The following is a 27,811-nucleotide window of genomic DNA, read 5'->3' on the forward strand; positions in this document are numbered from 1 at the left end:
ATAATTGCCACTAGCACAGTGTAAATAAAATTACAATAATTTGTAAAGATAGTTTTATTTTTGTCCCATGCAAAATCCTGGGTGTTCATTTTCATAACCATAGTTACAGGTTTTATAGTAGTTAAGACATTGTAGCTAAATGTGGACAACGACAGGTTTGCATAATTTAGCACTGGCGGCTGAATGGAATCACCGTGTCCGAGAGCTACTTTGTTCAAACCTTACTGGTTAGTAAAGTCAAGAAAATGTTCTCATAATATGGTTTTCTGTGGTACTTTATTGGTAACTATAGATGATCTTTCATTTACCTGGACCTATAAATATCAGTGTACAAATATCAGTTCAGGTTTATACATGAGTGACGCTCTTATATAATGCCAATATGTTTTGAAGATACAATTAGCCACGTGACTTATCACAGGCTTTTTCCTCTCGGGTTAAGAGCCCGAAGCTATTCAGTTAGTGACCATGGTAAGCACCAGAGAGGGTGCAAGCAGAAATCTGGGTTAAGTGCACCCTCTTAGCTTAACCTGGATTTTATGCCTTAAGGTGCCCACACACTAGGCAATATTTTAAACGATCAGCCCGATTCCGACGCATCGGGACGACAGATCGTATAAAATATGTCCTAATCGTGAGTCTCTACTCACGGTTACGATGCTGATGCGCGTACCCGCTGGTCGTACATCGCATCTTCAGATCTTGCCTGCTGCAGACAAGATCTGAAAATCTTATCACGATGCACTGGAATAGTGTAGGATGCACGATAGATCGTGGGTCAATTTGGATTGTTTTTAACACCAAATCGTGCCCACAACTGCAGGGGGAGAAATCGGACACGATATCGGATCGTGACCTGAACGCCTAGTGTGTGGGCACCTTTACCGTACATTACCTGCAGGCCTTACCGCAGGATTTAATTGAATAGCTCCTGGCACTTAACCCTAGGAGCTAAAAGCCCTTATAAGTCCCTCTTTTCTGTTAGAATTAAGCAACTACAAATTTGATACATTTGTCTGTTTAAACGATGAAGAACCAGGGTATTGCTATGCTGATCAGAACCTCTCCTTTGTACACTTGGGGTTTAGGACCTTGGTTACAGTCCTTTCAGATGGTGCAATCTTTCATTTATTACCCGTTCCTTTGTCCTCTGTATTTACATTTTCTTGTCACATGAAGACTAATAAAAATACATTTAGTGCTGGCAATATGCTACGCTACATTTGTGCGGCCATTCCTCTGTATCTCATGACTCTCAGACTGCATACTCTTAACACACATACTGAGACAACTTTGTGTAGATATTAGCATTGTCATATATTTCAAAGATTGCAATATTTACAGAGAACATGGGCACCGGACAATGATTGCTAGGAATTTGCTGTTCTATTTGATACAAAGGGGCAGATTCAATTATCTTTGGAAGCTTCCGTACGTTAACTGCAGAAGGCGGATTCTTTTCGCAGCCTATTTTAGGTACTTTCATTACCTAACTCTTCTGGATTAAAATGTGAAAATCTAAAGCGTAATATTTAATAAAAAAGCATACTAAAAATTGTAATATAATTAGTAGTTTCAGTTAATTGCAGTGTGAGATATATTTGTTTAAATAATTCATTGAAAAAGTGGAAATAGAGTAACAAAATAGAATAATAGTGTTGTCGCTATCAAGTTTTCATCCTGATATCTATGCAAAATAATCCTTAAATATGTTATTTTATCTTAAAACTTTTATTCTTCATTGCCATATGTCTGACCGTTAGGATGTCATTTATCTAGTTTTTTCCACCTCGCCCTCTTCTGAGCAGTCTATTATAGTAATGCAGGAGGATGTCACTGGCACATCTGTGTGAGTGATGTCACTGCCATAGAAGCTGGGTGTTTAAAACAGAAAAAGGAAAATTAAGCATTCTTTCAATGGTAGCGAGTTGATGTGTGGAGGAAATAAATTAGCATTAAGTAAGGTTTTCATTTCCAGACAATGCGTTCCCTTCCACAGCATCATGGTAATAAATTCAGCTGTTCTGCTAAATGAATCTGTAAATATAAGAGCATGTAAACCAAGCCCGGATCTAGTGGCTGTAAAGTGTCTGCAGTAGATCACATTAACTTCCCAGACGGGAGTGCATTAAATTGACATTCTCAATGTTATTTGGCTCATGTGGAGATGTTGCAGTGAAAACAAAATGAGATGCCTCTGTAAAGACCAAGCTGTTAGCTCGCTAGCGGACGACTGACTGATTGCACAGACGTTAGAATCTAATGCATAGACAGGCTACTGGAATATGGAGACAGGCTGCCTAAATATGATGGTGTAGGTGTCAGGAGTCCATATTTCCTGAATGACACTCCAGCCTCAGATTTCCTGTTCAGCAGGATTTTGCAGAAGCCTCAACCTGTTCTCCTCTCAGAGTTTGCAAACAATATATGTCTCCTGTCTTGTTTGTTTTTAAACATTGCATAGCCATATGGCATGTACAGAACCACAGGTGCTTGTTTATGTTGCACACATTAGATTTGTGTAGGTAAAACATCAAGATGCTAGGGGCTAGACCATGTGGTTTATTAATGTGGTTTGCTTGGTATATTTATCTTTAGCACTTGTACATATGTGTCTTCAGACTTGAATGGAAAATGTATAACAACATTTTGTTGGATGCATGTAGTACTTTGTGCATCCCAGTCATACCGATATCTTGCAGACCAGTTAATTGTCTCTAATATGAATTGTCATATACATCTATCTTGTCTTTGGCTCATTAATTCTCAACCTTAACCCTCACCCAAGGTAGATCAGGATGCAGTCAGTATGTCCACACTGACTATGTGGACATTTTTAATGTTGACACCAGAACGTTGACAGTTATGTTATCGTGGTTAAAATGTCGATGCAATCTAGACTGTAAAGGTGCGTGTCCACTAGGCGATTAAAATGAGCGATTGAACGATAACAACATTGTTATCGTTCAGTCTCTCATTAATCGTTCACAAATCGGGCATTAAAATGTCTAAAACGACCAGCAATGCGCGCTCCCGCTGGTCGTTTTCAACATCAATCATCGCCTGAACATGCTGGTCAATCTGCCGATAACGACAGATTGTGCATGTTCGGGTATGAGGGAGGGTGCCTGCACTGAGCGACATATCTTCAGTGTAGGCACTACAGGGGATGAGGAACGACTGTATGATTACAATGTTATAATCATACTGTTGTTCCTCTAGCGGCATAAGATTGCTAGCGGGGCTGTCTTACCTCTATGTCTGTCTGTTATCACCCAGTCTTCTTCTATTACTGTTTATTCGCTATTGTAAAGTGCATAGAAATATGCTGATGCTATATACCGTATATACTCGAGTATAAGTCGACCTGAATATAAGTCGAGGTACCTACTTTTACCACAAAAAACTGGGAAAATGTATTGACTCGAGTATAAGCCTAGGGTGGGAAATGGCAGCAGCTGGTAGTGCCCCCAGTAGTAATTCCCCCTGGTTGTTCCCCCAGTAGTAATCCCTCCTGGTAGTGCCCCCAGTGGTAATCCCCCCTTTCAGTGCCTCCAGTAGTAATCCCCCCCTGGTAGTGCCCCCAGTGGTAATCCCCCCCCCCTTTTAGTGCCCCCAGTAGTAATCCCCCCCTGGAAGTACCCCCAGTGGTAATCCCCCCTTTTAGTGCCCCCTGTAGTAATCCCCCCCCCCTGGTAGTACCCCCTGTAGTAATCGCCCCCTGGTAGTGCCCCCAGTAGGTCCACCCCCTCCCCCCAGTAGAGAGAGACGTAATAAGAATTAAAAATAAAAAAAAATCACTTACCTGAAACTCCCGCTCCTGGTCCCGCCACTAACAGCTCCTCCGGCCGCTTTGCATGGGAGAGACGTCATTCCTCATGACGTCTCTCCCATTACCCACTGCGGGAGCCGGAAGATGGCTCCCGCAGTGGGAGCAGCAGCAGCCGATGAGAGTCTGACAGACTCTCTGCGGCTGCTGATTACAGCAAACACACAGCTGCCGGCTTTGTGCTGTGTAGCGCTGACCGAACTCCGTCCGGTCAGCGCTACACTTCACTCGAGTATAAGCCGAGGGGGTACTTTTTCAGCACACAAAATGTGCTGAAAAACTCGGCTTATACTCGAGTAAATACGGTAAGTAACTGGTAATAAATAAATAAACAAAGGCTAATCATTTTTTCTGTCTGGTATTGTCGTCCGTTTTAAATATGGCCATTTACAAGAAGGCACTTTGCTGCAAAGGAGGAGTAACACTATAAAACATAGTCATAACTGCAAGTAAACAGAGAGCAAACATTTTGATATTTCTTACATAATTACATAATGTATTTAAATAATGTATAATATAAGCTCTAATACATACAAGTAATTAGTTTTTTCTATTCTGTCTTATTTTTATTCATAGGTCTGCTGATAAGTTAGACATTGGAACTGACGCAAACAACAGAATCCTGCAAATCCAGGCACTTGCCCGACTGACCTCTGCGGTACGTTACACCGGTACAGTCTCTGCGCACCTGTACGCTCATTCTCTTTTATATCCAATATATTTTCTTCCAGTGCTGCCCTTCCACTTTGTATGAAATGATTCTCCAAGCAGCTCATTGTTCATCATAACTGGGGCACAAATAGATCATCCTTTATAGACCACTATTATAAATTATTTTAAAGTTCACTTTTTGAAAACATTCTCTATGATATTTCTTTGCAAAGGAAAGCTACATTTTCCCAATTTCATGCATGTCATATTCAGTACCAAAGGCCCAGGCAAATGCCTGTACCCATGCCACAATCCAACATACATTGGACCTCATTTACAACGTGAGCCTACAGTAGTTGTATTGCAGAATCCTATTCTAGGGGCCATGTTCCTCTGTCAGGATGTGTTGTCCATCTGCCATGTTAATGGCGCACCTTTCCTACACTAATTGGGCACTATGAGAATCTGGCAAGAATGTATGGGTCACTTATAATTTCGGGGATGTGCCACAAGTTGAGAGGAAAATGGACCAGATCAGTGCGAGTCTCCGGCGTTGGTGAAGTGCAATAGCGCATGGGCAAGTGGCCAGCAATTTCCTACGCACTCGGCTCCCTGAATCCTGATGCCATACAGCAGAGGCAATACATGCCAGGTGATTGCTGGTGTTAGCTGGTCTCTCTGCTGCACACCACTCTCCTGTCCGCTGTGTATTAATCTAGGCATAGGGCCAGATACAATTAGCCGCGAAAAGCCGAGATCTGCGAAAAGCGCATTGTTTTCGCCTTTTTTGGGGCAAAGTTATTGCATATTTTCACAATGCGCGCTCCCGCTTTTAGCTCTATTCAATTGCAAAACGGGAAAACGCGGACGTGCGAATGCCGCAAATGGCGAAACTAGCGAAAAGGACTTCTTTTTTGGGGAAATCCGTATGTACCCCCAAAAAACGTAAGTGGCCCTGGTAATCAATCAAGAAGTGTATTAATAGCTGTAATTAAAGTATTTTGGGTTCCTAAATTGAGTCACATGGCTGTTATATGGCCATTTCCAATCTGCAAATTAACTTGATTTGTGAACCAGCTCTGGGAATATTGTGTTTTATTTTATACTTTTAGAGGGAAACATTATGCGTCTTCTAATTGCTCTTTTCCCAATGTAGAATAGAGCCTCTTACACACAATGGGCCTGATTCAGACCCGGACGCTATGCTGCGCTCGCTCGCATTGAGCGGCATTTAATGGGCGTGCATAATTAGCAAAGTAGCGTCATTACACACGTGACTGGGTTGTATTTTAGCCTGAACTGCTCGCAATATTGTGGTGGGAAAAGGCTACCACAAGCGCTGCGAGCAGCTCCGATGGCTCTCGATGTTCACGATTAATCCTACAACTGCCGGAGATGACGTTTGTTGCGAGTGGCAAAGGGGCGTCTTTATACAGGTGCGAGCGCATAGTGCGGCCGCTCGCTATTACTTAGTGGGCGGGTTTACGCGACTCAGTGCGAGCACATGATTTAAATAGCGGGCCCCTTTTAGCCAGCGAGCGGACGCAAACAGCGTCCGGGTCTGAATCAGGCCCAATGGGCCTGATTCAAAGTTGCACGCAGTTCCGAAAGTGGACCGATCTCGCAATTTTTAGTAAACAAACTGCGCGTGTGTCGTGGCCTGCATATGCAGCTTAGATCCATGAGGAGTGATTCTGAGTCGGCTGCATCTCGGTCGCTTCTCACATGCCAGTGAATAGGCGTTACATTATGGCAGCGGGGTGTTGGCACGTGGGGGGAGGGTTCCATGGGCGTGTTCAGAGGTGAGGGTCTGATTACAGCCAGCTCTCCTGCAGCGAACACCAAATACAGGCGGATGTTTGCATGGATCAACAATCGCTGTTAGCGGCCAGAATTGCAACGGTCTAACATGCGACTTAGAATCAGCCCTAAAGCGCCACATGTAATAAAGGCATTACTAATAGCCCCTCACTCTCATGAGTAATTTAAGCAGTAAATGAAGATGATCTTCCATTAGCGGAGAACATTTTTAATGAAGGGGTGGTTTTGAAATGTCAGGCGTTTGACCATCTGATGTGACATTAGCACCTTTCCCCACCTCTCTGCTTTCCTAGGCACACTACTAGTTTGCAGAATCACCAGCCCTGCCCCCCCCCCCCCCCCCCCCCCATTGCTGCAAGCAGGGAGAGAGATTTTGGTGAACAGCATTTACAAAACTTTGCTGAAGCATTAGTGATACGATGGTGTAAATATCCTGGCCTTATTAATAACTAGTGACATTTTAAGATTACGTTTTGTAGAATAATGGCTCTGTCATTACATGATCTAGTTCACAGATTAATACAGAACTTTACATTGCCTCTTTATATCCAACAGTGCATTTTGTTTATCCTGCTAAAGTCATAGATTCACTTTCTATGCCATGTTATATTTACAGTAAAGCTTTCTTCCTGTTTGTGTTTGCCAGTTTTGAATAGCCACACCTTAATTTGCTTGAGATCCGGTCGCAGTTTGCTACCAGTATTGTCCTGTTATTGACACAGTCTGGATCCTGTATGCCTGTAAAAAGAGCATTCACGTGTCAGTTATTCAAAGTTTGCAAAGCCACAGAGTAGCCTGAGGAAACGGCAGTCGACGGCAGCTAATTAGGACATTCATTTACAGAGATCATTAAAATAATATCCCAGCATTGCCGAATTGAGAGACATTTGTTTTGTCTTGCAAGATTGAAGTCAGATTCGTGATGGGTAAAACTTGTCAGGACACAGCTCGGCCAGTGCAGCGAAGCCGTCCTTTCACAGTAATTGGTCACAAATGAGTAACTAACTGACACAACTGATCATATTAACTCAGGGAACATGGTCTGCCTTAGCCAAATAGGATATGCATACGCCTCAACGAAGACATTGACTTTTGCACATGTGACTACGTAACAACTTTGAAGTCAAACTTATATCCTTATGCACTGTTTAACACGAACACTAGTGATCTGATTTTTCAGTTTCTATAATAATAATAATAATAAACAGGTCATGTATGTTTTCTTTATTATATTGTGTTGTGGAACCCGTAATGAACTTTGTTTAGGGGATGAATGCTAATTACTAGTCTCAACAAACGCTTGGGTGAGACAAGAGAGCAAGAAGACTGCACTGAGGGCCTGATTCAGACCCGGTCACAAGCGCTGACCGCTCGCAACCCGGTCGATGGTGACCCACAGCACATGCGCACGACGGAGCCGGCTCCGTCGTGCGCACGCACGAGACCCGGCTAGCGACGGGAAATCCGTCGCTCCGAGTCTCGCACCAAAGGGGGCGAGCTGTCGATGTTGAGTGACAGCTCGCCCCGTTTGGTGGCCGGGCCGGAGGGGTGGCTGCCCAAACGGAGGCGTTCCCGAGGGAACGCTTGCCGTTTGGGGGCAGCCCCACTGACGTCACGAGTAATGTCAGAGCCGAAAGCTCTCTGGACCATCATCATGGCCACTCGCTATAGCTGTGGGTGGCCACCCACAGCTATGCGAGCGGCCGGAAGGCCGCTACTAAAAATAAAAACAGCGCCCGCCCTGATTCAGTGCGAGTGTTCGCCTCTGAATCAGGCCCTGTGTTCTAGCTGTGGAGTATAATGTATAATATGCCTTAATCCAGGGGTTCCCTCTCACCCAATCAAACAGATAACTATGCAAGTAAGTACTTGCTCTACCTTGTGACTTGGGTAAGTGACTCTTACTGCAAGGCAGGGAACTCATATTATAAAGCTTCGCCATGTCTAGCTCCCAGCAGCGAGCAGCATATTGCCTTGGGTCCGAATGGGCCCTAACAAGCAAAACGTTCTCAGGACTTCCACAAGCTGGGACTAGACACATATCTTCTAGCTATTCATTTTCTAAGGTCTCTGGAAAAATTAGGAAATTCATGGAACATGAAAAATTGTTTTTCATAGCCATCCCTCAGTGCACATATTGCCGTGATTCCCAAAGAGGGTAATGACCAAGTGCTCCAGCTGTAGGCATATTTGTCTCCTTAATATAGACCAGTGTTTCACAGGACCGGTCCCCAGGGAACCTTACAGTGCAAGTTTTCCATGCTCCGTGCAGGTGTAGTCATTGCTGACTGACACATTGTGAAAAGATCCACAGGTGGTGCCAACTATTTCTTTCTAATTTTTATTTTTCTTTATTTAAAGTGCTCATGAAAGTAGACAGGCTGAACATATGAATGGATATACAAAGGTAGGAAGGGGATTCAGTTTATAGACCGGCGGACTAAATGCCGCTGGTCTATATCCCAACACGACAAGCCCGATGGGGGCATCAAAACACCAACGCCTATCTGAATCCTGACGCCAGAACGCCGAAGGACGACAGTCCGAGCGAGTTATGGCCGGGGAGTACTTGGTGTTAGCCGCGGGAGAGCAGGGTTAGGTCTAGGGAGTGTAGCGGGGTTAAGTTTTTGGGGGGAAGGTTAGGGTTAGGCACCCCTAGGGGGGAGAGTTGATTAGGCACCCCTGGGGGTAGGTTAAGGTTAGGCACACCCCCGGGAGGGTTAGGTTTAGGGTGCGGGAAGGGGGGGTTAAGTTTAGGCACCCCCGAGGAGGACTTAGAGTTAGGCACCACCCCGGAAGTTTCAGGTTTAGGCACCCCTAAGAGGGGGTTAGGGTAATTACCAGCCAACATCGGAATCTCCTGCTGTCTGGCTTCTCGTAACGGGATTGGAACCGATAAACAGCCGCCTGTATTACATACAGATTCCGTAGGAAGCACCAACAATGAGCCACATTTTCAAATATACGGAATACAATAGGAAGCAAAACATGCAAATGGAACAAAAACAATATAATGTGCAAGGGGGGTTATAGGGGTGGAAACGGGACTACTTGAAAAGATAGAGCATCTTAAGGAGCATCATATGATGCTCAGAAAACATCATTATATAGATGAAGTAGAGTACCTATCCAGGGTAATATAGCAAGAAAGAAGGAAGCGAGGAGGGTGGCCCTCCCCATCACGCATGGGTCCAGTGGAAAAAGCAAGTATAAGGGGCAAAGGTGATGAATGCTCTCGTAAGAGCGCCACAGAGCCCACACTTGGACAAACATATGGCCCCTATCGTGGATATAATAAGTAATAGTTATTTTTCATTGCCACAATTTGCCAAATTTGTTATTTTGGGGCAGAGAGAGACGGTGGGAGAGGGTTTTTCCAGTTACAAGGTATTCGTTTTTTGGCGTCTACGAAGATGTGGGACAACAGTTTTGTGGAGAGCTTGGAGAAATCGGGGGAAAGGTAGCACCTGGAAAACATGCACTGTTAGGGTTCCCCAAGACTGGAATTGGTAAATACTGACTAAAGCCGGGTACACACTATGCGATTCTTGACCCGACATGGATATATCTGTCAGATAGGGCTGATAATTGTGTAGTGTGTACACAGCACCAGGGGCCGATGGTTGGTCAAAACCCCATCGGATTGGCTTCCGATATAGTGCGTGTTGCACATGCTATGTCGTTCTCGTAATTTTTGTATTGTTTGGAACTAAGTGATTATTGGGTAGTGTATACGAGGTACGATTATTGGGTAGTGTATACGATCCCATTTATGGGATCCTTTTGGGTTGTCTGAATCGGACGAGTCATTAGTAGCATTTAGCAAAATCTTATACTGTGTCTCCAGCTTTAGACAATTATTCAAAAAAATCAATCATTAACTACCTCAAGGTTTTGCTTCTGACTTAGGGCCTGATTCAGAGCCGCTCGCAAGCGGCTCCATGTTTGGCCACTGCGCATGTGCCGTGTCCGGTGTGCGCATGCGCGAGCCCGGCCGAGCGACTGAACTTCAGTCGCTACGAGTCTCGCTACAAGACGGGGCAGCTGTTTATGGTGAGTGACAGCTCGCCCCGTTTTGTAAGTCGATAGAGGGGGTGGCTGGACAAATGCAGGCGTTCCCTTAGGAATGCCTGGCGTTTGTGGGAGGACCTACTGACATCACTACTGATATTACTACTATCTCCCAGGAGATAGTGCAGTGATATAGTTATCGCTGATGGTCGTCCCGTGTGTATGCACCAATATACTGTCTGATTACTGATGTGCATAATACCTCATTAACCAATAACAATTAAGCAAGTAAATGATTTTCTATTAAAACCTTCAGTTTGCAACAGATTAGCCTGCTAGGAAGTAAGTCACACAAACTGTACATAGCCATTAAACAGAGTTACTAAAACATTTTGTGTTGCAATTTAAACACTGGTGTCTTTTCTGGAGAATAATTAAGATGAGGATCATGTTGTTGTTTTGCACCAATGCACCTATTATATGTCTTGTTGCGCACATACAAAGACACACACACCTATTCCAATCTCTCACTGTTTGAAGCTCCAGTTTAAGAACATGTGCGCATAAGTCATTCTTTGTTTCCAACCGTAATACTTAGCAGAATAGCGAAACCATCGGTAGCATAGAGTACCATCGCAGCCTCACGCACACTTGCACAAACTCTCACCTTACTCAGGAATTGCTAACAACCACGCACGTTATGAGACCTCAGGCTGCATATCGCATCGCAGTGGATCATTTATCACGTCCCTGCAATGGCGTGCTAACGCGCTGGCACACCTGCGGTTCCCCGACCCCCCCCCCCCCGTCGCCACCCACAAACCGTGCTTCCTGTCAATCATATTGCACGTGGTCTGTGTAGCCTCTGCAATCACAGTCCCGATCGCAATAGCTAGTTTGCACACGCACACTACGATGCATGCGCAGTACGCGTACGTAATTGCAGTTGAGTTGCGTACGGCAGTGAATCAGGCCCCGAGACAAATACAGAAGCTACATGGAAATGCCAGAGTCAGTAGTCGGGGTACCCGTGCATTGTAGTTTTGTTGAAGTGATAATACGAATAAGACGCATATTTTATTAAAAAAAAAGACTCTGGCGGGGCGCTTAGCGAGGCTAAGGCACATAGGCCCTCATTCAGACCCGCTCGCAAGCACTTGAGTGCTCGCAAGCGGGTCAATGGTGGGCTCTGCGCACGTGCAGCGGCCGCACTGCGCGTGCGCAAGCCCTGGAGCGAGAGAGAAATTCTCTCGCTCCGTGGCTCACTACAAAAGGGGGCGGATGTCGATGTTGATCGCCAGCACGCCCGTTTTGTAGGAGTGGCGTGGGGGTGGTTTCACAAACTGAGGCGTTACCAAGCGAACGCCTGCCGTTTGAGGGCGGCCCCACTGACATCACCAGTGATGTCAGTGGAGAGTTTCCTGCTCTATTAGAGCCGGAAGCTCTCTAGGGCTTGCGGCCACAAGACCCTACCACGAGGGTCTCGTCGCAAGCCCGATGGTCGTGATGGTCTTGACCATCGCGACCATCATCCAGGCTGCTTGCAATAGCTGTGGGTGGTCACCCACAGCTAAGCGAGCGGCCAGGAGGCCGCACAAAAAAAAACAAATAACGCCCTGATTCAGAGCGAGCGCTCTTTCAGAGTGTCCCGCTCTGAATCAGGCCCACAGTCTATGGTGCACCAAACAGGGCTATTTAGTGCAAGTTGAGAATAGGTGTATGTGGAAGCGTCTGCATGTACTGTAGCATTTACTACTAACACTGTATACTAGGTACACACACATTACAGTTCTTTCGTGTCATGAACCAGACGGACACATATGCTGCCCCTTGCAGAGCTCATCGTGTGATACATCCAGCTCTGCAGTCTATGCAAATGTGTTGGGTTTTTTTTTGGCATCATTTCGCTTCTACGTGTTTGGCACAAAATGGGTCCAACTCGGCATGAGCTCCTCAGAGAGAAGGAGCAAAATTAGGTAACCAGGTATTTGCCACTATGCTGATATGCTAACCCATTCACATACTCTCATAGCTGCACGGCTTAGGCACATGACACATAGCCCCAACTGCTGTTATGGGCCACATCGTCCTGATATGAAGAGGCTGTCACACCGCTCTGTCTGTCTGTCTGTGTGTATTACCCGGCTCCAGGGACGTTGGGAGGTATCTCCCTGCTCTGTGTGGTCTGATCACCTCTGGGACAATGTTGTATTGTGATGATGCCCAAAAGAGAGAAACCTATACTTATGCAGCACCTGCATTTTCCCATACTCAAATACTTTTATTGTTAGATTATCACCTTATCACAAAATTTTAGTGCACTTTGAGAAGAACGTAGAACATGTTACAAAATAGCTCACGAAAAAGTTAGATTACCATATTATAATTGTGACAAGTGAGCTAAATGTTGACTGATGATATAAGGTAGATTATACTTTGCATTACATTCTGTTTAAGCAAGTGCAGTTACTGGCTTAATTATATACAGCAGACTCTATCTATCTATGTGTATGTGTGTGTATATATATATATATATATATATATATATATTTTTTTTTATTTATGTATACACACATTCATTCACCATAAATTCACATATTTCTATGCAGTGCTGCCCTCTAGTGTCAAGATATTAAATCAATTCAAAGATTGTTTAAAATGATCTAAAATCTTAAGGATATCTTGCTGTGCATCCTCTTTAGTTAGTCATATTCACGTCTCACAATATTCAGTTTCATCCAGATGTTTCATTCCTACCTCACTTTTTTTTACAACTGATGTTACTACTGAAATAACTGGTGCTAAATTAGCACATTGATAAAAAAAAAAAAAAACACCTTTAACTTCAATTTATGGATTCTTGTGGCTACAGTTAAAATATATGTGGCAAAAAAAAAGGAGCAGAACATTTATTTTTATTATTATTAACTCTTATTTATAGGGCGCTATCATATTCCACAGCACTTTAATAAAACTTAAAATAAGACTGGCTATTCACAAACAAGACAATCATAAATATTACAAATTATTGGACTTGGATACATGGGGATAAGTATCACAGATTGTATATTGGTTTAGCCAAATTGTAATGGGCAAAGAACACTTAGGGCAGGGGCGTGACTAGAACTATGTGGAACCCACAAAAACTTTTGAAAGCCCCCCTCCCAGCTGCTAGAGAGAGATCTCTGTCCACAGCACTCCCTGGAGAGAAAGCATACCCCCCTGGCTAGGCTCACCTCCATATGTGCGCTCTTCTGCACTGTTGTAGATTGTCGTAGCTTATTGCAGGTGCTGAACGCTCACCTCTCTTTTTGGCGGGTGCGCAGTGGCTTCTCCGAGGTATTCGGCTGTGCAGCTGCTGCAGTCTGGGTGGCATGGGCTCCTCTTGTCCCGTCACTGTCCGTCCCTCTTACGCTGGGGTGAGCGTGGCCCCTAGTTGTCACTCACTCCCAGCAGGCCAGGCATTGTGCAGGGAGGGAGGAAGGCCATGGGAGGACGGCTCGGGCCTTGTAGCAGCTGCATCCCCTGCACCCACGATAGCTACGTCTGTGACTGGGGGTCTGATTGAGTCGCAGGCAGACGTGGCCGTAGCTGCAACTTTTTCACCTTCAGCCGCAGGGCAATTTCTTTGAAACTAAGATGCCCACATGCAACACCTTGCTGCACCATCCAAACCTGCATCAGCCTAATGGCAGGTGTAGTTCCTGCGTCTGGACATGGCGTACTGTGTGAGTGATTTGTGCGTCTTTTGAGCCGCTGTCAGGAACACACCCACGACACACCCAAATCTGTCTAGTCCCCTCCCCCATTCCCTGTTACCTCCCCAGAACACCAACTAAAATTCATACTCCCTGCATACAAATGAGCTCTGTATCTTGGTGCAGTAACAATAGGGATACGTGTAGTGCAACTTGGATGCTTACACGCACTACGTAAAACATTGTCCAGTTGTGTGCATATCAGCTTAGCAGGCCCATGGTGCGGCTACTTGATCCACTCACACAACAATGTTAATTTGGGGCTCAGTATGTTGTACCTTTATGCAAAGAATAATGTAAGTTCTGTGTGAACCTTGCAAATATGTGGTAATTGAGTAAAATATTTTAGGGAGGTTTGGTAAGTGGGTAGAGAACTTTTTTAAGGGGGTGCATGAAGGTTTTGATGCTATGAAAAGTCCTAAACTACAGTTGCGCACACAGGGAGGGTATCTGAGTACCTAGAAACCCCCCTGATTGACCGCAATTGGAGCCCTCCTCACTCTGAGCTTAATGGTGTGATTTCTGGGTGTAAACTTGGCTCCACCCCCTCCCATTCACCTGCAGATAGCAGCTTTATGTCATGAGGGGTGGTGCCTAATTATGCTATTTCCATGGCCCCGCCCCCAACAAGAGCTGCTGCATTGCGTCTTACCTTTGGTAGTGTAAGTGTATATTACAGAAGTTGTTGGAGAGAGGTGTAAAGTTGATAGAGCTGAGATTTCTGCTGCATGAGAGGCTTGGTTGAGAACTCCCTGTGCTATGCTGGAGTGCAGCTATAAAACAGGGCATTGGGCAGTATAATTATAGGAGAAACACATTTTCATTTTGTTAATGAATATTGACCAAGCTTATTTTATTACTGATTTTCCACAGTTAAGAGTACAGTTTAAGTAGAACGTAGGGCCTGATTCAGAGCTGCTCGCTATTTGCGAGTGCACGCTCTGAATCAGGGCGAGGAGGATTTTTTTTTTTTTTCCTGTCCGTTCGCTAAGCTGTGGGTGCCCACCCACAGCTAGTGCGAGCGGACAGGAGATGGTCGCGATTATCGCGACCATCGGCATTGCGAGGAGACCCTAAGGTAGGGTTTCAGCACTCGCAATGCCGAGAGAAGTTCCAGCTCTAATGGAGCTGGAAGTCCACTACTGACATCACGAGTAATGTCAGTAGGGACGCCCACAAATGGCAGGCGTTCCTTCGGGAACGCCTCCGTTTGTTCAGCCAACCCCCCCCACCCGCCTACAAAACGGGGCGAGCTGTCGATCAACATCGACAGCCGCCCCGTCTTGTAGTGAGCGACGGAGCTGCCGTCGCTTGCTGGGGCTTGCACATGTGTACGTCGGAGTCGGCGCATGTGCAGGGGCCAAACATCGAGCCGCTAGCGTGCGCAATGCGCTCGTGAGCGGGTCTGAATCAGGCCCTTAGAACGCTAGTCCTTTTCATTCAGTATGCCAACATATTAAGGGACATTTTTCATATTCTCAATATGCTTTTGTTTTTTTCAATAAAGCTTATAACAATCCATTGTTCCATAGAAATTGTCTAGTGTGCCATTTTAATTTACTGCAGATACCAATCTTAAAAAGTCAGGAATGATTAATGCATCATTGGTAGTGTGGCTCCCATGGGACATGCAAAGCAGATTCTTTTCTTTAAATAGTGCCATTTTTATCGTATTATTTATAATGTAATTCAATTATGATCTTCATCAAAGTTAGGCATCTATGTATCTCATAACCACGACAATGGTAAAAGATGTCTAATTATAACCACATAAATTGTGTGCATGGTTGATTTTGTTCTATTGTAGAATCCAAATAATTTATCTCAAAAATAAAAATACATGAACTTGAGGAAAAATAATGCTTCACAAATTTCAATTTAAGAAATTACTTTTAAATATCAGATATCAGTTATGACTTAACGTTACAAGGTTTTGGATATACAGTACAGAATGTCCAGACTGTGTTATGGTGCGTATACACGGTACGATTTTAATGAATAATAACTATATCATTCAACGATAAATCGTTCATATCGTTAATTTTTATGCTGCCAACGATGCGCGTTCCCACATGGACGATAACGATATCATTAGTCGTCCATGCATGCAGGCCAACTTGGACAATTTCAACACTATTTGCATGTAAAGAGATGCCTTCACTGAAATATCTATCATAGACATCGGTCAGTGTGTACAGCCAAAATCATTTGCCCTGCACTACAGACAGTTGGAGGGAAATCTATCAGCAATATTGTTGGTTGTGCAGGTTGTACCGTGTGTATGCGCCATTAGAAATATGTTGTAAGACTCGGTTTGGAAGAAGTTGCAATTGTGTGGCTTGTAATTACTAATAACATCTACTATTATATATTATAGTGTCTTGTTGGGGTTTGCAGGTGTGATTAGTAAGCTATGCTTTTATGATTTATGCCTTTATTCTGTCAAGGTGTGTGCACTGTGAAAGCCAAAACAAAGTGGAACTAAGTTCCGACAAGTAGCAAGTATTGTATATCCCTGGTATGCAATCGGGACGCCGGCAGTCTGAATGCCGACCTCCAGCATCCCGACTGTCTAATCCCAGAAAGAGTCTAATGACAGGCGTCGAATTCCCGACACCTGTCATTTGGCCTACGCTGGGGGCCCGACACCTGGCTTACCGATGCAAGGCAAACCGGGTGGGGAGGGGTTGGGGGGGGTGTTTAGGTTAGAGGGCTCATGGGGGGGACTTGGGGTTAGGCACCCCCCCAGGAGGTTAGGGTTAGGCTAGGGGAAGGGGAGGTTAGGGTTAGGCACCCCCCCGGGAGACTTAGGGTTAGGCTGCGGGGAAGAGGGGGTTAGGTTTAGGCCGGCGGTAAATCATTACCGATTCCATATGCCTCCAATTGTGCTTTTGGAAATGCCAGTATAAAAGCTGGTATTATCTCATTTCTAATGTAATGACCTTTCCCACAGTGGGATTAATGAATAGATGATATTTTTACTGATGATTTACTATGCTGCCAGGAAAACACAATGCATAGCTGCAAAGATCACAGCAATTACAGCTCAAGCACATATTTGGGCAGACATAAATTAATATTTGATTGTTGTATTTTGACCACGGTCTGCATTTTTAGTGGTCTTGAAAAGTGATTAAATAATAAAATCTAGGCTGTGATTATATGATGTCATTATCTGGGCAGTGGTGAATTTGATCATTTATTGATATTTCAACACCATCTTTCTAATGAAAAATTAATATTTCTATTTGATTTCTATCATTTTGAGAGACATCTATAATGCTATTGTCAACACAGATTTAATATTTGACAAAGTAAGATTGCCTACAAGAATCTGTATCATTTGGCTATGCACAGTCTTACAGTTAGCTTAAGAAATACCCTAATGTGTATTATCTCTCTCCCATTTTGCAGGTACAGCGGGAGCTTGCAGCTGTTATTGCTTTGAAAGCAAGAAAATCCGGTAAGCAGGTCTGAGTCAGTGCCACATAAGCATTACATTTGTGTCTGCTGGCATACGCACTATTCAATCATGTAATAAACTATACCTTCAATCGCGTGATGTAAAATCCTTATTCTCATAACTATACCTATATAGGATTTGTTCACCGAACATACGGTAATTAATTAGCGCTATCTTTGGCAAGAATAGCAACGTGCACCGTATTACCATGTTTCCCTACGTAAACTGCATACAGTGGAGGCAGCTATTTCAATATTTACCAGAATACAGAACATGACATTATTAGGAACTAAAAACATCATGCCTCAGTGATGTCACTAATTTCTACTTAATTGATGGGCTGAATATTCTATAAGACAACAAAATGGCTTCCTCCACTCTGTATTGATAATGTTTTCCCCTTTTTAGTAAAACATAAGATTGTGTTTGTAATTAATGTAGTCATAGTTTATAGAATGTCCGGGAGAATATCATAGTCCAGTTAAAGCAGACAGCTCTCCCGGGAGCGCTGACCTACCACAAGGTTGGCAGAGCCTGGACACAAATCACATGCTCAGCAGATAGTGACAGGTTGTACTTGAAGTGGGCGGGGTTTGACAATATGATTACCCCACCCACTTTTCTGACTGATCACGATAATGAATATGGTAATAAATGGTGACTAATGGTGACGGGAGGATGGAGCACCAGGCACAGATATTTATTCTCATTGCCCTGGAACATGATACAAAGCTGATTTCCAGATGCATTTGTACCCTATGCACAAATGAGCAGTGCTGTATTACAGGGCAGCGAAAATCAACAGTGCTCAGTAATGCTATAACTACATGGCTAAAAAGCACAGAAGTTAGCTATAGACAAAGAGTAATGTGTTTAATAAAACATGGGAGAGTGTGCATAAACTAAATCGCCTGATTATAGAACAGCCCTTTAATCTAATCTATGTTTTAAATCACCTATCCAGAACCGCAAAATGCAGATTCTACTCATAGTTTATATATCAAAGTCTTCACTGATAATGCATTTTGTTTAGTAGTTTGAATGAAACACATGCATTTGTAGGGATTATATGGTAGCCGAAGAAGGCATAGCAGTTTTAAAATAGACAGGCCACGCATCAAATGGATTCATCTTGAGTTTAATGATGCCAGGATGTGGGAGGATCTGGGCATTTTATCCCCCAATCTTTGGACTTTTTAACACACTCTGTATTATATGGTCTTATTGTCCGGAGATCACCAGACAAAAACAACGAAGGGCTCTTTCAGATGGTTGTGCCCCCGCTTGTGTAGGTGCAGCAATGATGGAGATTGGGTGCTTTAAGTACCCTCACTTTAAGGTATATGCTGGGGAAGAGTCACACTTGACCATAGAGCTGGAGGTGTTAAATTCCTGTGAACTGTTATAAATTGTGCCACCTGGAGCGCTATCCTGAACAATAACCACTTCTATTTATATGTAGCACAAAAAGTTAAATGTAAACTTTTTTAAATACATAAAAATATAGCAGTAGATATATTCTATGTGATAGATAACTAGCTCTATTAAAAAAATATATATATAATAACGCGGTGAGGTTCATATGCTAAAAAGGGATTTTTGCCATTTGAATAGATAAACCCCAGTCTTTTACATTGAAAGTGAAAAGTGCTTGGGAAAACTAGTACATTATAGCATGCTTCATCCCAGCGATACGTACTGGGTAGGATACAATAACTATGTATTATTTTCTACTTTAGTTCAAATATTTAATACATGATTTTCCCTTTATATGACTTGTCTCTATGTCGGTTGCTTTAACACTGCCACCATGTGCATCTCTCCAGTACTACACTCCTTCCAGTCTGTATAGTAATCTGTATCTAGTCACTGGTAGAACCACAGAACTTTCTCAACCACAGATGTTTGTAGAGCTTTTTTTCTTTTTCTAAAAGCCACTGATTGATGTGCAGTGCTTTGTCAGTCCTAACAGAGAAATGATACAGAGTAAAATAGATCATTGTGTCCCTGTATTTTCTTTTGTTTTGAAAAAGGACCAAAAGAGAGAGTATTCTTTGTTCCCCTTGTACATCATTTATATGCATCCCAATGACACCATATGAGGATCATCTTCGCACAGAACTAAAAGGAAAAAACAACTTTAGAACATAGTGGTCCATTGTTGTATGGAATTAATCTGTCCGGATGTATGGTCCAGGAGAATTGTCTCTAGAACTAAAACACCATGACAATTATCCATTAGAAATCCATGAAGAATATTACAGCTGTGGCACAGTCCATATATAATCTACGTAAATACCTCTTATAGGTGCTTGCTGATGTCTATTCACTAAAGCACTGATCCCAGATACATTGGTGGTTGTTTGTCTTAGTTCTGTCCTCTTTGTCACCTAAACTGTTTTTTATTTCCATAACTTACCTGACATTAGTCCCCAGTGTGATGGAAATAAAACACCTGAGTTAAGTGGGTTCCTGACTATAGTTCGACAGTAAAAAGGACAATATCTAGATATACACCAGATGTTAGACAGTCATAGGTCGACTGAGACAAAAGGTCGACACACTAAAGATCGACAGGTACAAATGGTTGACACGTTATTTTTTTGTTGGTTAGGAACTTACCGGAGGGTTAGGGTTAGGCACTTACCCCTACAGTTAAGCTGCATACACACGTAAAGATTTTCTGTCCAACCTTCCAACTAGTTGATTGGTTGGAATGAAAATCTGGTAACGTATGGGAGTAACTGATAATCAGCAATTTGCTCCCAAATGCCAGAAAACAGATGAAAATGGTCATCAGACAAGTTTGTTAAATGTTTGATCTAAATAATTAGTTAAAACAACAGTTTTTGTCCATTTTCCGGCATTTGGGAGCAAATTGCTGATTGTCATTTGCTTTCATACCTTACCAGATTTTCATTCCAACCAATCAACTAGTTGGATGGTTGGACAGAAAATCTTTACGTGTGTACCCAGCTTTAGGGTTAGGCACCAGGAGCGAGGGTTAGACACTTACCGGACGGTTAGGGTTAGGCACTAGAAGGGTTGGTTAGGGTTTGGCACCAGGAGGGAGGGTTAGTATTAGGCACCAAGGGAAAGGTTAGGGTGAAGATTAGGGCTATAAAAAAAAAAAGTGTGTGTCGACAATTTGTCTACTTTTTTACCCCGAGGGCCATTTATACCAGTCGACATTCTTATATGTCGACTTTTTGTCCTAGTCGACCTAATGACTGTCTAACATTTGGTGTCTATCTAGACACTGTCGACCTTTTTGCTGTCTGTTACTCCACAAATCTGTTAAAGGTAAGTGTTCCTTCTTCTGAGCCCGTGGGCACCGTGCCTGATACTATGTGACCCACATCACTTAGCCAGCCTGTCATATTAGCACACAGCAGGAAAAGTGCACTGCACAATTGCTGAACAGAGCACCACATCCTGACACGTAGTCACTGACAATGTTTTTACCAATATTTACTTTTGTTATTTTATGAATTTCTGAGCTTTCTCCTATTTTTGCATCTTTCTGCGCATTGCTTGCAGAGAGCTGTTCTGTGTGCAGAGCTGAGGAGAAGTCCTCACGTCATTGCTGCAAACTCAGTCTGATATCGTGCTGCGACTGATCCACCCAATCAATGTCACTTTTCACTGGGCTTGTAGTAGTTGGCACCTGCATTTTTCTCATTGTAATCAATATTACCGTTTTCTACGTTGGGGGTGCAATTTTGTCAACAAAAGGACTGTCCGATAAATTACCACCCTGCAAATGACATCACGTATCTACATTATATCACACAATAACATTGTCAGTATAGGAAAAGCACTTTCTTTTTGTTCCTACATTGTGACCAATCTAGACGTGTCTGCATTCTGCGCCGTTCCCCTGTCAGTGGGAGGACGTCTTCCTGTGTATCTTTCTTCAGCCCAGCTTCCTTTCACTTCTTTCCCAGCAGATAGACAATGCCCAACATGTAGATCCATAAATACAGCTGTTTGTGTTTACACTAAATCATTATACAGATATATTTTTATGCATATTTATAACTACACAAAGGTTAAAGTATAGTTGAAAACATTTGCATAATGGGCTTATTATGATATATGGTGTTTCTTTTATGTATAGGATTTAGATTCCTGGGCTAATTGGTTTTTAATCTCGCTAGAATTTTCCAAATTAAAAAGTCGGGAAGATAACATGGCTCAGCTGGGAGAGACCTCCAGTTATTGTTAATAAGATCCTGTGTTTGTATAAAAGGGAGGAGGGGAGGGGGTGGGGGGCAATATGGGGTTTTTACAGAGTTACTGTATTGACAGAAATCCCCATTTATTTTTGGCATAGCACAATATCCATAGCACTAATTAGTTTCCTTTTTGTAATTTAACTGATTTACTTAGGAAAAGATGCCTTTTAGCACTTGTTATCTGGGCTGCCTTTTCCCAAAGGCTCGTGGAGTGTTCCTGATTTAATGAGAAATTTTTACAGCGTAAAACAGAAGTAGCTGCAGTAGATGCACCGTAAGTGATGTCATTGGAGGAAAATTATGGATTGTTAGTTACCTATTATTGCTCAGAGTAGCTTACAAGGTACAGTATCTGATGCCCTTCATATTCATAGCCATCAACTATGCAGCTGGGGGAGTATATTATCAATGCTCCTGCAGAACATCAGCATTTTATTTATGCCCGATGGCTTGGGATTGTTGATTTTGTTTTATTATTTTATTTAAAAATAAAAATGTTTTCTGTATAATGTTGTAGATGTAGCAGATATTACTTTCCAACTTTGAATAGGCTGCAGTGAAAGCATTTATTGCAGGAGTCAGGGAACTTTTTTACCTTTTACCCCAAAATATATTTAGATACGCCAACGTTACCCGCTTGATTTGCAAGGAAATCATATAGTAGTGCCCCCATATAATGCCCCTGTAGTAGTATGCCCCATATAATGCCCCTGTAGTGCCGCTTGTACAAAAAAAAACCAAAAAACACTTACTTTAATCCCCGCTCCTGCATCCGACGCCATCCTGTCCGCCCGGCTGCTCCTCGAAACTATGGGAGAGACGTCGTGACGTCTCTCCCATAGTGCGCATGGAGAGAGCCGGAAGCTGGAGTTCAGAAGAGAACTGCAGCCTCCGGCTAACACGGTGCTGCAGGGAAGGAGCCGGGCGCCCACTGGTAATAACATCTCAGTGGGCGTCCGGCTTAGAGCCTCCCTGCGGCACAGCCAGGCATGCATATGAATCATTCATTATAGAATGATCATATGCATGCCCGGCTGTCCGTCCATTACCCCCAGGATTTAAATTTTTACCCCATGTGGGGTAATATACCCCTGTTCCCCGACGGCTGATCTATTGCATTAATGCTAAACTGGATACATGGAAAGGTATGAGATGAACTAGGCAGAGCTCTAACAGCCCATGACAATCAGCAGCAGAACAGAGTGTTTCAGCTCTGCCAACTTGTGTATGTTCATGTTTAAGAAGGAAGGGTCACGATATAACCAATGTATGCGCGTAAGCACTATACACATCACATGTGCGGCAGTGGCGCTGGAAGACTGTGGTGCCAATGTCCTTTTTCTATAAGATATAGTTCATACATCCAACTTGTTATTTTTGAGGTTCCAAGTCATAGTTCCTACTTCTAGATAAATGCAAATGAGCTCATTTAATAATCTTAATGTGTGCGGAGCACAGCTTATCCCGAAAGATCTTTACTAACAATGATGGACAAGCCTTGGATTCAATTATACTAAACAGCGGTCTATTTTTTGTCATCCTTGTCCAAGCTGATGTGCTGATCCGTTGCTCCCCCCACTGCTGTAATTGGCGTCTTCCACCTGTGAGACCATCAGACAGTAGTTATCCTTCTGTGTAAAAATCAGAACACAGAGATTTTGTTCTTGGGATTGAGCCATATCTATCTTCAGACATCTGGCAACCAAGTTATTCTCCAGTAAAGGAGCCTGACGTTCATGAAAAGGAATAAGATATTATAACAAACTAATTATAGTGAGGGGCAGTGGGGCAAATGCGACTGAAATGTCTCTGTAGACCACACAGGAAATAGACACTGGCCTTGAGATTAATGTAGACGTACTGGAGCAGCATCGTTAATAGTCATGTTACCTTGGCTTAAAATATGCAATTTCCTTAGCATCGTATGTGTCACACAATGATTAATATAACCAACCCTTTGTATGTGTTGAAGTAATATGTTGTATGGAATCACAAAGACATTTAACGTAGATGTGCTATATGTTAAAACAGTTGATTAGTTATGTTGGGCATACACTATACAATTATCTGTCAGATATCTGTCCAATCTGGCTGGTGGGAATGAAAATCTGGTAATGTATGGAACAAATAACCACTACCATATGGTCACCAGCAGTGCTGATGCTTTTCATTGTGCAGATTAGATGACTGGATAGCTTGTCTCTCTCAACATTGATAGTTTCTACCTGATGCCTCCTTTAAGCCTGCCTCCTCAGCTGTACATATTAGTGAGCTTTTGTTGGTGTTCTCTTGGCGCCTCCATATTGTCGTAGTGCCTCTCATTCATTGATCCGATCCCCCTATGGCTTTGGATCTCCTGAACTAGATCTCCCTAATATTTGCTATCCTGTATTCATTATTAATTACACACACACTCACAGGCACTCACAGAACTTGAATAAACTGCGACACTAGGTCAACTTAAATTAAATTTCAGTCTCATTTATTAAAGATTTTCTTCAGGGAATTAAATTGACCTAGTGTTGCAGTTTATTCAAGTCCTGTGAGTGCAGCTGTTTCTATTTACCTATAATTGGAGCGAGCTTCTTACCCGGGTGAGGACACCAAGGCAAGTAAACTTATTTACTGGAATAAGCGAGTACCGGTCGATTGGTTTGTTATTTTATATATATATATATATATATATATATATATACAAATAAATAAAAATAAGATTATTATTGGTGAATATCTTCCACATCTCTTGAGGAAAAGCCGAAATAGTAAGCTATTAGACCACATAGCGACAACACAACAGAGCAGCAAGTGTTATATATAAAATTCATTGGTCTGTTTGTTTGTCTGTCCGGTTATGCATTCGGACACCTCTGCACTGATTAGGATAAAACCAACCCAAGGTGGTCCAGTTGTATCCTGGCCAGGTTTTAGAGGGGTTAGGATCCCGGTCGGACCTCCCGTTTGTGTACGCTGGTCAGAACTTTGACCCGGGGAGCCTGTTCTGGGCCTTCCACAGGATGGATTTGGAGGAAAACGTCACAGAGGGGTGACAATTTTTCTGGGATGCCTAATGAAGTGGTTGGGGTCCCGGTCGGACCTTACGGTGGAGTGCACTGGGCAGAACTTTGACCCAGGGAGCCTGATCGGACCCGGGGAGCCTGTTCTGAGCTTCAACTGGATTGATTTGGACGAAAACTTCACAAAGTGCTAACATTGGATCCCAGAAGACATAGTAGGGGGTTGAGATCCCGGTCGGACCTCCCATGGTGGACGCTGGGCAGAACTTTGACCCTGGGAGCCTTTTCTTGGGCCTCTACTGGATGGATTTTAATGAAAACTTCACAGATGCATGCCAGTTGGTCTGGGATGCATAATGGAGCGGTTGGGGTGCTGGTTGGACCACACGGCGGAGTTAGCTGGGCAGAACTTTGACCCAGGAAGCCTCTTCTAGGCTTTCCACTGGATGGATTTGGATGACATCACAAAATAAAACTTAATAAATGGAAAATTTAAACCCAGGCAACGCTGGGTTCTTTAGCTAGTACAGTGGTTCTCAAACACAGTCCTCAGGACTCCACACAGTTCACTTTTTCCAGGTCACCCAGCAGGTGCACAGGTGTATTTATTACTCACTGACACATTTCAAAAGATCCACAGTTGGAGCTAATGTTTTCACTTGGGATTCTCTGAGGAGACATGGAAAGCATGCACTGTTTGGCGTACTGAGGACCGAGTTTGAGAACCTGTGAGCTAGTATAACTTGTGTGTGTATTTGTGTATATGTGTGTGTGTATATGTATAATATATATATATATATATATATATATATAATAATCTCCAAAGGCGGCACTCTGGAAAATAGTTTCAATCTAGAAGTATAGCCTTGTGTAGCAACGTTTCAGCGCTGAAACGTTGCTACACAAAGCTATGCGTTCCTAAGTGAATTTATTTTCCGGAGTGTCACCTTTGTATGTATATGTTACAGAAGCTTGTCGTTATGAGTCTTCTGGTGGAAAGCACCCGGGCCAGTATTCATTGTACCCACTGAAGGACGGAACTTGGATGTGTGTGTATATATATATATATATATATATATATTTTATTATTTACTAGCTGGGATACCTGGTGTGCCTGGGTTGAAGACTGGACCCTGAAGTACACCTACAGACTTTGGTTACATTGTCCTCTCCTATAACCCCATTCCATTGATCCTGAAGAGGACCCCTCTGGTTCCCCACTTTGTCCAAATCCTGAAAAGGACCCCATTGGTCCTACTTTATCCAACTCTATCCACATGCATGCGAACAGTAGCGTTACTACCTTGGGTGTCTCGCACACAAGGTGGTCCGTTCCAGTAAGAGCCACCGAGGGGAGCCTAGGTGTCAGCGGTGTTGACTTGCTGTAGGCCTGCCAGCTGTAATGGTGCACCATCAGGCAGACATGGAGAGACAGCAACGCTGGTTGTGAGGCAATCAGAGCTCACGGATCGGTGGCAGATTCTGCCGCTGCCTAATGATGCGCCAGCTGTAATTAGCTGGTGGCCCGGCACCAAATCCACACATGCTGGCTGCTGATGGCACAATGGGAGGTGAGAGGCTGCTGGAGGGACACGGGGAGGTGAGTTGCTGGGGGGGCATAATGTGTAAGGGGCACTACTATTGCGTGGAATAATGTGTTATATGGGGCACTACTACTTTGTGGAATTTTCTGTAAAGGGCATTTCTGTGTGGCATAATGTGTAAGGGATATTACTGTGTAGTGTAAAGGGCATTACTGTGTAGCATAATGTGTGTAAGGGGTACTACTTTGTGGCATAATCTGAATGGGCTCTGTGTGGCTGCAAATGTATGTTTGTTTTCTTTACCTCTGGGGGATTCCTTTTAAGATCTTACTATGTGGTCCCCAAAGTTCTAGTTATGCCCCCTTGCTTGCAAATACAGAGGGCTGACTAATATATATGGTCACTTTAAAAAGGACTAAGTCTGGATTTAATATGAACTTGCATGAGTCATAAAGTTTGACGCTTGCTCAGACTGTGAGGTTAAAAGGATGCTTTTGTAGCTTTCACTCAGGTTTTTGGCAAACTGCCAATTTCCACTTGAGCCAGCCCTGGAACCCATGTTATTTTAAGACTGTCCCCATTTTTAGGGATTGTGTGATGGTGTGTGGCCCTGACAAAGTTCAAACCTAGGCAAAAACCTAATCCTGGTCAAACTATGACAGATTTAGTGAAGCTAGGTCCAAAACTCTGTCCGTGCATACAAACATACAATTACAAACATACAGACATGCTTTCTTGCTTATTATATAGATTTTTTTTTATCTATTCGTGGCTGCATACCTCAAGGATGGATAGTTCTTTGTATAAGATTTTAAAGGCAATTAAAGTATCTACCCAGAAGATTCTCAGTAAGTTTGAGGACTTGCAGATGGATTGCATGATTCCTTGTTATACTCCTTGGTCGACCTCTGAAGGGGTTGAGATGGTTGTGCCCATGTCATCTGCTCCTGCTGTCCTCTCCCCTTATACGAAAGATTAGGTTTTGGATTTATTCTTTCCTATGGCTGTGTGGACTTGCCTGTGTTTGTCAACTATTTTGTGCCTGAGAGTGTTGGGTTTACTGTGCTTCGTCAAAAGACCGGTTGTTTATTTCTAATGGATGGGCTGAGGCTCCAAGATTTGTCACTCAACAATTTTATTTGTTTTGCTGCAGTAGCTATAGTGATACATCACATCTAAAATTGTTGCCCTTCAAAGTGAAAATATGCCCTCCTCACTGGTAATGTGCAGGGTGCTAGAATGAACACTAATTTTGTATTGGAGGAACTCCATTTACTTCTATAGCGGGAGAGCTGAGTTTAGCCTAGCTTAAGGTCATTTATATAGTTTATTATCCTTTATTTGGGAGGGGGGGGTTGGGTCTTTAGAAAGTTAGTATAGATTGGGGTAGTGTTTTGGGATCCAAGTGTGCCTAGGTTGGAGTTAGGTCATAAAGGGTGGGGGGTTATGGGGAGGTTTGTTTTGGGTGTATGGTTTTATTTA

At 43.2% G+C, this 27,811-nt stretch overlaps 1 protein-coding gene across 1 annotated transcript in view; it reads left to right on the plus strand.

Moving 5' to 3' along the window:
• RAPGEF5 (Rap guanine nucleotide exchange factor 5) overlaps positions 1-27,811 on the plus strand; it is a 249,036-nt gene that overhangs the window by 90,040 nt on the left and 131,185 nt on the right. Inside the window, exons 6-7 of the mRNA XM_088457353.1 lie at positions 4,406-4,487; positions 17,485-17,533. Coding sequence (XP_088313479.1) covers positions 4,406-4,487; positions 17,485-17,533 — 131 coding nt within the window. The remainder of the gene's footprint in view (positions 1-4,405; positions 4,488-17,484; positions 17,534-27,811) is intronic.

This window comes from Taudactylus pleione, unplaced genomic scaffold (genome assembly GCF_031769625.1).
Source record: "Taudactylus pleione unplaced genomic scaffold, aTauple2 ptg000758l, whole genome shotgun sequence".
Taxonomy (NCBI): Eukaryota; Metazoa; Chordata; class Amphibia; order Anura; family Myobatrachidae; genus Taudactylus; species Taudactylus pleione.